Source organism: Carya illinoinensis, chromosome 11 (assembly GCF_018687715.1).
Source record: "Carya illinoinensis cultivar Pawnee chromosome 11, C.illinoinensisPawnee_v1, whole genome shotgun sequence".
In the NCBI taxonomy this organism is placed as follows: domain Eukaryota; kingdom Viridiplantae; phylum Streptophyta; class Magnoliopsida; order Fagales; family Juglandaceae; genus Carya; species Carya illinoinensis.
The window spans coordinates 40686376-40696407 of NC_056762.1; the positions used below are offsets into that span (position 1 = coordinate 40686376).

Consider the following 10032-nt stretch of genomic DNA (forward strand, 5'->3'; position numbering starts at 1 on the left):
AAGGACTCCGATCCTAGCTAGTAGTACTGTTAAATTAATGCTGCCATCGACTATTCCTATTTTCTTTGCCGAAGACTCAACCAACCCAACTTGTAAGACTATTCCTATATATTATTACACTGTCATCAATAGTTCCCATAGCTATAGATACAATCAATTAATGGACATTGTGTTTGTGGAGATCAGGCGCGCGGTCAATTCAAACATTCTTTCAGTTCTGGTGTTTTACAAAATTGGGTTCAAACCTTGAGAACCTTCCCGGTGATCTCTCGTATTCAATTCCAAAGACTAGATATATAGAAAGAGACCAGATCAACCAGAGAGACGCCTATGCAATTATAGGTATAAATAGAATGATCAGTACCATTTGCTGCAAATAAAGTAGGTTAATTTGCATCAAATGGACATGTTTTACTTCACTTTCTTGGCCTTTGTTTTCTTACTTGCACAAGAGGCAACAGCAGATGATCATCTTGGAAGGACCACCACAGTAGGGATGGACCACGTCAGGGGTAGCATAGGAGCGATAGTAGATGACAGCAATCGAGCTGGGAAAGAACAGAAAGTGGCAATGGAAATGGCGATTAAGGATTTTCATGACAGGACAAATCAAAGTTTCGATTTTCACCTGAAAATTTGTCAAGGGGAACAACCTTATCAGGAAGCTCTTGCAGGTTTGTAAACATCGCATTTGATGAAAGATCTCTCTAGTTTAATGATCGATGCATATGATGGTGTCTTTTCCACAATTACTGCTAAGATTACTGAGATGAACTGTCCAACAAAATTTCACTCTTATCTTCACAATCAAGTAAGCTAGCATTTTGCCAAGAGCCTGTGGCTCAGATGGCATGAGACCCGGCCTCCATAAGAGAGGTCTTGGTTCGATCCTCCTCCCCAATCCCCAATATCAAAAAAAAAAAAAAAAAAAAAAGTAAGCTAGCATTTTTAGTGTCAAAAACAAAATTTGTATATGATTTTGAGTCTTTTTGCTAAACTTAATCAAAATAAGAACATATATCTTCTGCAACCCATACATGAACGTCATTAATTACTAGAATGAAAACATTAAGTACATGCCCTTTCTTATACGATCAAGTCATCCCAAGGTTGGGTGGCCCCGTCTTTCTGTATACTACCTGCCTGACATCCTGCTATCATATTTAGGTGCTGACTTCGGATAAGATAATGTCGGAACAAAGTGTTTTGCATAGTGAAATATGGTAGCTTAATCCCCCTGCAAAAGAGATCAATTAATCAATGCTATTCTAAAGCAGGGGACTCTAGATAATTAGCAAGCTAGTTTAAAGTGAAGACTGAGCAGAAAGAACTATGAGAATGAAAGCAAAAATATATAGGTATGGAAAACAAAATTAAATGATCGTGCTATCAGCTATGTACTTATAACGCGGGCACTTCTGGTAGTGCAACTTCATTTAAAAGGAAACAGTTCTATAAATTTAATTTTTTATCATTTCATAACGGATTTCATGGTAGTGCTGCATATATAACTGAACAAGATCACTGTACAGAGTTCTAGCATCAAGTTAGAGGATTTCACATTGTTATTGTAAAACAAGAAGTGGTGATGTGCTAGTATTTTTCTGATAATAATATTGTGGTAATTTGCAGCTTGGGATCTTATCAATAAACAGGAAGTCCAAGCTATAATCTCACCAGGGACGTGGGAAGGAGCTTCTCTCGTTGCAGAGATTGGTAACCAAGCTAAAATCCCAGTCCTTTCTATTGCTGACTCAACTCCACTGTGGGCATTAGAGCGGTGGCCCTTCCTGCTCCAAGCTTCCCCAAACCAGAATGCACAAATGAAAGCCATTGCTGCTATTGTTCAGTCCTGCGAATGGCGTCGGGTCGCTGTAATTTATGAAGACATCGACTCTTTTCGCAGTGGAGTCATGCCTCATCTTTCTGATGCCCTGCAAGAAGTAGGAGCAGAAATAAGCAATCTTTTAGCCCTCTCACCATTTTCTTCTCCTTCAGTACTGTCTAAAGAACTTGAAACGCTTAAAGGTGAACAATGCAGAGTTTTTGTGGTTCATTTGTCCTTGCCATTGTCTGTGCAACTTTTTGAGAGGGCTAAAGAAATGAACATGATGGAGATAGATTATGTCTGGATCACAACCGATCCCGTTACAAGCCTTGTCCATTCTCTCAATGCCTCCACCATTTCTTCCATGCGAGGAACTTTAGGAGTCAAAAGCTACTTCCCCCAAGAAAATCCCGATTTTCAAGACTTCTATAATAGATTTCGTAAAAAGTATAGCTTGGAAAATCCAGAAGAGGAGGACAATCATGAACCTGGGACTTTTGCAGTGCAGGCCTATGATGCTGTGTGGACAGTGTGCCTGGCAATGAGAGAAAGCAGCAAGGGTGGCAAACAATTATTAGATAAAATGATGCTAAGTGAATTCAACGGCTTGAGTGGAAAGGTTCAGTTTCTTGACCGGAAAGTAGCTCCTGCACATAGATTTCAGGTCATCAATGTGATTGGGAAGAGTTATAATGAACTTGGATTCTGGTCAGATGGATTGGGTTTCTCGGTCACAATTGATGAAAAAAGTCAGTACAAGCCTTCAATGAGAGGCTTGGGGCAGGTGTTTTGGCCTGGTGGACCTATGATCACTCCAAGAGGATGGACTCCCCCAACAGATGCCAAACCACTGATAATTGGTGTACCCACCAAATCGAGTTTCAAAAAATATGTTAATGTAACACTCGGTAACTCAACAAACACTACTCATTTTGAAGGATTTGCAATCGATCTGTTCAAAGCAGCCGTTGGAAGCCTGCCATTCTACTTGCCATACAATTTCACCCCCTTTAATGGAACATATGATAACATAGTGAAGCAGGTTCATTTAAAGGTGAGGAATTTTCTACTCTCTTTATAATTCAAGTCATGATTGAGAACATTTTAAATCCATTATTCTGCCATTTCAACTTTTAGTTTTCATTTTTGATTTGTGATGATTTTTTTTATTCTTCCATGGGAGTAGAGATTTGATGCAGTAGTTGGTGATATAGCCATAGTGTCCAAGCGATATCAACATGCAGAATTTACAATACCCTACACAGAATCAGGATTGGTAATGATAGTTCCCGTTCGCCCCCAAAGCAGCATTGATAGAGCATGGCTATTCATGAAGCCCTTCACAAAAGCCATGTGGGTGCTAATAGGAGCCATCACTGTCTACAATGGCTTTGTCATCTGGTTGATAGAGCGAAAGCACTGCCCTGAATTCAAAGGCTCCGGATTGAATCAAATGGGCATCTTGCTTTCTTCATCATTCACTACTCTTTTCTCCTCACATGGTAACAGGGAAACTTTCTTTATCTTAATATCATTTTACCTTAGATGCTAAAGCTTATAGCTGTCTGAAATCAATCTGAAAAACTTTATAGAGTATATGGCTAATATCACTTCATTTCATCTGATTGAGCACAGGGGGAAAACTGCATAGCAATCTGTCGCGAATGGCAATGGTGGTGTGGCTGTTTGTGGCACTTGTCCTCACTCAAACTTTCACTGCTAGCCTCACCACTATACTCACATTGCAGCGGCTTGAACCCACAGTAAGTGACGTTGAGTCGCTGAGGAAAGGCAATGCAGTGGTTGGAAACTGCAGGGGATCGTTTGTGGCAAGTTATTTGGAGGAGGTCTTAGAAATCCACCCCAGAAACATTAAGAATTACGACTCTCCTGCAGAATATGCTCAGGCACTTAGAATCCAGGAAATCGCTGCTGCCTTTCTTGAAGTTCCTTATGCCAAATTATTTCTGGCAAAATACTGCAAGGAGTTTACAACAGCTGGGCCCGTTTTCAAAGTTGGAGGATTCGGTTATGTACGTCTTCAAGTCGCTTTTTCCTTTCGTATAAATCAATGCAAATTAACTATGAATTATTTAGATTAATGATCAGAGTTTTCATTGATGGGTGCCTCAGGTATTTCCAAAGGGTTCTCCACTGCTTCCTGAGGTAAATAAAGCACTACTGAACATATTTGAGGATGGAACATTACTAGATTTAGAGACCAGCATGATTACATCCCAGAGATGCGTGGACATGGAAATGATTGATGACATTTTAAGTCTTAGCCCTAGTAGCTTTTGGGTTCTGTTCCTTTTAACGGCAGGTACATCGACAGCTGCTCTTGTGGTCTATGTTGTTGCTCACAAATTGTTTGGACATAGAACCATCTGGACACTCGTGTTGGCTGTAATGAGACATTGGTGGCATCTGAGGAAGTCATTCTCTCGAAGAGTCAGCATCACTGAAAGATCTGGAAATTTTTCAAACACATATAATTCAAGGACCCAGGTGTAAAATTTTTTGAGGCAATGGCATGGGAGAGAGAATTTTGCTAAAGCTTCCCAAGGCTTCCCATGTACAGAAGTAGAAACACCAGCGCCATTTTCACAGCAAGACTAGTTCAGTCCTGTTGCAGGCTTAAATACTGTTGTTTTGCAGCTGCTATATAAAACTGTAGATAAGGAGTCTGGAGGAAGCACCTAGCACTTCAGGGCCTCAGGCAACACCAGAAAATAGTTCTTTTATTGCTTGCTCTATGTAATTAGGTTCATACATACATTTAATGATCTTGATATTGACCAAAGGAACATAAAAAACAGATAGACCATGCAACGAAAATGACCTGAAAATCTTGTTCTCTTTATAGAGTAAGAGAGAAGTTGGATATGATTTGGGCTTCATAAAAGACCATAACAGAGACAGCTGGAAGCAACGAAACGAATCCATTGGGATTCTTTAGCTTAATCCCAAAATCTTTCTCAAAAGTCAATATATTTACATTCTTACAGGAAAAAAAAAACTAAATAAATAAACAAAAGTCTTAGCACATTATTAGGCCAAATGGGATAGAAAATCACAGAAAAAGATACAACAAACAGGCATTAACAACCCCTCAGCCCTGACATCTTTCTTGTATCCCAATGCAACCCCACCAAACAAAAACACACCATCATTTGCCACCCTCCTCCTCCTCCCCCTCCTCCCAAAAAAAAAAAAAAAACAAGTAAAAAGTTAGAAATAAGAAAAGAAAAAATGTAATCACGAAAACAGCAATAAACAAATAAATAAATAACCCAACTCCAGTCTCCAACCCCCAAATCCCCAAATAAATTGGAAAAGAAAAACAAGATGTTTTCACCACCCAATCTAAGCAGTCAACGTGTCAACACCAATCTGGCCTCTAAAATCCCACCCAAAAAAAAGCTTGGTTGGAGGGGCCCCATGTCAGCGAACAAGTGGGAACACATCACGTGAAAACCCAGGTTAGCAGAATGCATGCGCCCACCCACGGCCTCCTAATTGGCCGTACATCCCAAGGTATCAGAACTTGGGGGCTGCTGTGCTGCTCCTGCTGCATTTTGATTGCCTGGGCTGCTCATCATCTTCTTTAGGTTCTGTTGGTGATAGATTTGCCTTAATCTCTCTATTTCCTTCTTTAATGCCTCTTGATGAGCTGAAAATATTATACCATGACAAGAACAAAAGAAAAGCGGCCATGAGATCATGAAAATTAGCACCAAGAAAATTACCATGAAGTTTGAAACCCAGATAATGCCCCTCCCTTCTCAACAGACATTAACATGCAAAGTGACCGAGGAAGTAATTATAGTGACACATATTTAAGGGTAATATTTCTGGTAGCTAGGTAGGTAGACCTAAACGAATTTCTGCACATAATCTAAATATTGGAGACCCGCAAGTAGCTAGTACGTGAGATGATACAGCCACAGTAATATGATCATCAGTTCCAATAGCTAGCTCGTTACTCATATATTACGGCTCATTAAATTTCATTACCCTATATTTTCTATAATTTCTAAATGGTTATTATAAGTAACATATATAATTAATTATCTGGTAATTTCATGCTAAATTAAGCACGCGGATCTTAATTAAATAGTTTACTCACCCCAAAAATTAAGCATGAATTCTCGCGTGTCATGCAGGATTAACTATGCGAAAGAAACTATTTCTCGCATGTGTTAAAAAAGAAGAAGAAGAAGATAATGAATTAAAGTGCTAATTAATTACCATCTTTGAAAATCTTATCTTGAGCCAAAGCAGCAATCCGTTGCTTGAGAGCGCTGTTATCAACATTAAGTATCAACCTTTGGTGGTCCAAGAATGCAACCCTTGGTGACAATGCTGATACTTCCGTCTTCATGAGTAGTAGTTTGCATTACAAATAAATATTCATTTTTTACTAGAAGATCAGGTATTAAATTAGGAAAAATAAAGAAATAAATTTTATCAATGGCAAGTAAATTATTCATGAGTACCTGTAATGTTGTCACGCTCCGTTCAAGCTCCGAAATATACTGTAGTTTCCTCACTCTTGACCTCTGCGCTGATTGCCGGTTTGCCAAGATTCTAGCACCCGCCCATGAAATAATTCAGTTTTCATTCTTCTTTTACAGATCCGATATGATCATGAGTACCTCATACAGTTATATTAACTAATAATGATGAAGAACGTTTCTGTGTTTTCTAATGCGTAGGATATCGATATGGTTACCTTTTGACCCTCTTAGGATCGACGACGGAGTCTCCGGTGGGGATGGCAGAGGTTAGTGGCGCCTGTTGCTCGGGTTTGCATGAGCTTTCTACCTCGCCCGGTTCACTTTTGAGCTGTTGGTCCAGCGGCATTATTGGCTTGTTCTCGTCGTCAATGCTGTTGTGGTCGGACGGCGTGGAGGCGTTGGAGGACGACACAGTGGGCGGCAGCGTGACGGAGATGTCGTCGGAGAACATTGACATGAGCTGCTCGTCGTCCAATCGGTCGAAGCCGCTGGCGCCATGAATCAGTGAGGTGCGGTTGGTAGGATTAATATTCCGGCATTCCTCGATGAATGGCACCTCGAGGAAGGCTATGGAGTCGCTCATGGAGCGGCGGTGGGCACCTCTCCGGGAGGATGAGAAGTCGAGGAACTCATCCACCCAAGAGGGATGTTGTTGTTGGGCGGTGGCGGTGGCCGTGGAAGTGGAAGTATTATTGCTGGTGGGAACGAAATTTGCGGTGGAAATGGGCATTCTTTGGTGAGAAGAAGAATGCCAATTTTGAGCCATGCTTGGTATCTTGGGTGGTAATTGTGCCATATAACACCAAACAAAGTAATAAAACAGATAGCGAAGTATATGTGCAATTTTGAGAGAGAGAGAGAGAGAGATTCAAGACGAACCAAAACACCAAAAACAGACAGCGAAAAAAGCGGGCTATATATGATAGGGGAAATCAAGTTAATTAAGAGCAACAAGCTGACCCAGCAAAACACAAAACCATAACCTTTATCGAAATCTTAGAATCCGGAGAACACTTGGGAGAAGTTGAAGGTGTTGAGAACCAGAACATAACATGGGCAACAACGACAACAACGTGTTCATTGACAAATCCAAGCAAGCAGCATTTGTTGCTGATACATATCTCTGATCTCTTTTATCATGAATTGTGGTGACTTTTCTAAGGACCATAGGCCTTCGGAGGGGTCACATGGGAGGGACTAGAGACAGCTAGCAACAGCTGGTAGGGGAGGTGGGGGTGGCAATGAGGGGGTGAAAGGAATTAGAGGGCTTGGGGGGGGGGGAAAGGGTTCGACAGGGAAGTCGTCAGTGTAGTTTAATAGATGGCGGAATCAGCCACCACGTGCCGATGTGACACCTCTGCTTGGCATCCATCACCTTAGTATTATATATATTAATTGATCTAATCACCAAGAACATATATATATATATATTGGTATACATGTAAGATTTCCCTCTATATTATATGCATATCTCACATTGATGTTTTTTGTGTGTAAGTGAAACATCATCCTAATGATCATGGCCCACTTTTCTTGTTAGCAAAGAATATATAGTGCATATCAAAACTACCTGATTGATGATGTCTGATGATCATCAGGATTTAGATCTTGGGAATTGGTGGGTACCCATTATTTTAGTGGTAAGGATATGGATTAATGTGCTCGTTTTCTTCAAGGAACTGAGGAAGGAAGAAAAGGGATCAATTAATGTGTCATGATCATAATTTGGATTGGTCTAAAGATGATGATCTAAAGGTCAATTCTCTGTGCAAGCGTATATATATTGTTGTGGAAAGAATACATGGGAGAAAATCTTTTTGGGAGGATAAAATATAAATATATTGTATAGTGGAATATATATAGTGGGATCAAGATGTATGCTGTAGCAGGATTTAGGGAGGATATCGATGAGCTGTGAAAACAAAACAAAGGTTGGGTTTGTAAGAATCCTCCCATGTGAGCTCTTTGTAAGAGCCCTCTTTGCTTTGTCTCCAAATCAGGCTCACATGGGAGGGCGTTTGTGACCCTATGTTCTCTCTCTCTCTCTCTCTCTCTCTCTCTCTCTCTCTCTCTCTCTCTCTCTCTCTCTCTCTCTCTCTCTATGTATGCAGGTTTCTTGATAACTTCCATCATCTCATGTCGGAATTTATTAATGAAAGTACTTGGAAGACAGCGATAATGATTAGTGGAAAAGGTTAGAATGCATGTTATGTACCTGATCCCCTGTTTAATACACAATGAACAGCTTGTCTATATCTTTGTTTTTTAACAGTACTGGTGATGATCTTCATGCTGCATGCAACTAATCCCATGTTCCGATTTGTAATTAGTTATAACCACCACCCAACCAATACAACCTTTTATCTTAAAAAACATATTTATGGATCATATATACACTAATATATATATATGCTGATAATTTAATTATTTGATCGTCACAAATAAATGCTACTTAAATGGTCTGCATGTGCATGCCATCAGTAGCTAGCTCACAGCTCACCAATTAATAACACAAATATATATATATTCCTACTATATATACAATATATAAAAATAATAATAATAAATAATTTTTCTTTATTTTAGGGATCCCAAAAACAAAAACTCTGAAGTACCGTACAGGAGAGTGAAGGGAGGGGGGGAAGGGGCAGAGGACTGCTGTGAACTGAACATAAAAGAAGCATTATTGCACGTGGAAGCAGCAAAGCAGAACCCAGTACCCTACTCGTGTACTCTTTGTGTGTGTGTGTTTTATATTATTATTATTATTATTACTTCAAACACTAAATAATAAAAGGTCCAAAAAGAGGACGCGCAAACACATTAATCAAGTAGCAACGGTGGGTGGTGACCACATTTTGCACAGTCCCATCCATTTGCACCAACTAGAGCGCTCTCTCTCTCTCTCCTCTTCTATTTTCTGACTTAATATATATATAGCTTTTTTGATAGTATATTATCTTAGTTTCTCACAATTTCTTGCATACTGTCGATGCCAGCATGCATGCCCTCGGTTGTTCCTGTTTTTATAAGGACCCCAAATGCAGGGCACATGATAATGAAGTTTCGCATGCATGCATGGTTGGTTCCCATCTAGCCAGCTCACCCCTGCCAGATGCTAGCTTAAGTGTATCATCATCAACAAGATATTCAGATTGAAAATTCCCACTTCTGATCTAATTTCCCTCTTCTTCTTCTTTTTTTTTTTTTTTTTTTTTTCTTTTTCTCTTGTTACATGAAAAAATATATGTGCTTGTGTGTGTATATATATAATTGCTACGGCCACAAAAAAATTTCACAAACATAAATCTATAAATTAACATGATTTCATATTTGTTAATATCGTATTTCATATCCCTGGATAAAATTCTAGCAATTCGAATTGGGGTCTTCACCTGCGAACAAAAAGGAGAAGAAGGGCTCAAGGTTGTTCGAGGAACTTCTAATGCCTAAATTAGTCTTATGCATTCTTAGCGTTAGCTTAAAATAATTGAGTTCAAAATCCTTTCTAATTTGTATATGGAACGTAGCTTTTATATGAAGTTCAGAGGGAACCTTTGTGTCAAAGTTGAGTCATCTTGCCCGCATCTATCTTAATCTAGTAGTTAATGTGATGTGGCTCCTAAGATAGCGCTTTTGAATGCGACATGGATTCCAAGGCGCATCCAGCGGTGGGTGAACGGT

The 10032-nt window shown here is 39.7% G+C and overlaps 2 protein-coding genes across 2 annotated transcripts; one reads left to right on the forward strand and one right to left on the reverse strand.

Moving 5' to 3' along the window:
* The first annotated feature begins 193 nt into the window (after nt 1-193).
* On the forward strand, nt 194-4646 carry LOC122280348 (glutamate receptor 2.9-like). Its single transcript, XM_043091203.1, has 5 exons — nt 194-674; nt 1633-2882; nt 3015-3330; nt 3464-3861; nt 3962-4646. The coding sequence occupies exons 1-5, from the start codon at nt 401-403 to the stop codon at nt 4340-4342; spliced, it is 2619 nt and encodes an 872-aa protein (XP_042947137.1). The 5' UTR covers nt 194-400; the 3' UTR covers nt 4343-4646.
* A 105-nt stretch (nt 4647-4751) lies between these two features.
* Nucleotides 4752-7623, reverse strand: LOC122280349 (basic leucine zipper 61-like). Its single transcript, XM_043091205.1, has 4 exons — nt 6564-7623; nt 6328-6418; nt 6080-6206; nt 4752-5501 (listed from the first exon to the last, which is right to left on the reverse strand). Exons 1-4 carry the CDS (start codon nt 7142-7144, stop codon nt 5344-5346), a joined length of 957 nt encoding a protein of 318 aa, XP_042947139.1. The 5' UTR covers nt 7145-7623; the 3' UTR covers nt 4752-5343.
* Nucleotides 7624-10032: the final 2409 nt, after the last annotated feature.

Coding starts and splice junctions, on each gene's coding strand:
- LOC122280348 (XM_043091203.1), top strand. CDS start 401: ATGGACATGTTTTACTTCACTTTCTTGGCCTTTGTTTTCTTACTTGCA. Junction 675..1,632: donor TTATCAGGAAGCTCTTGCAG/GTTTGTAAACAT, acceptor GGTAATTTGCAG/CTTGGGATCTTATCAATAAA. Junction 3,331..3,463: donor TACTCTTTTCTCCTCACATG/GTAACAGGGAAA, acceptor GATTGAGCACAG/GGGGAAAACTGCATAGCAAT.
- LOC122280349 (XM_043091205.1), bottom strand. CDS start 7,144: ATGGCACAATTACCACCCAAGATACCAAGCATGGCTCAAAATTGGCAT. Junction 6,207..6,327: donor GGAGCGTGACAACATTACAG/GTACTCATGAAT, acceptor CTACTCATGAAG/ACGGAAGTATCAGCATTGTC. Junction 5,502..6,079: donor AGATAAGATTTTCAAAGATG/GTAATTAATTAG, acceptor TAATATTTTCAG/CTCATCAAGAGGCATTAAAG.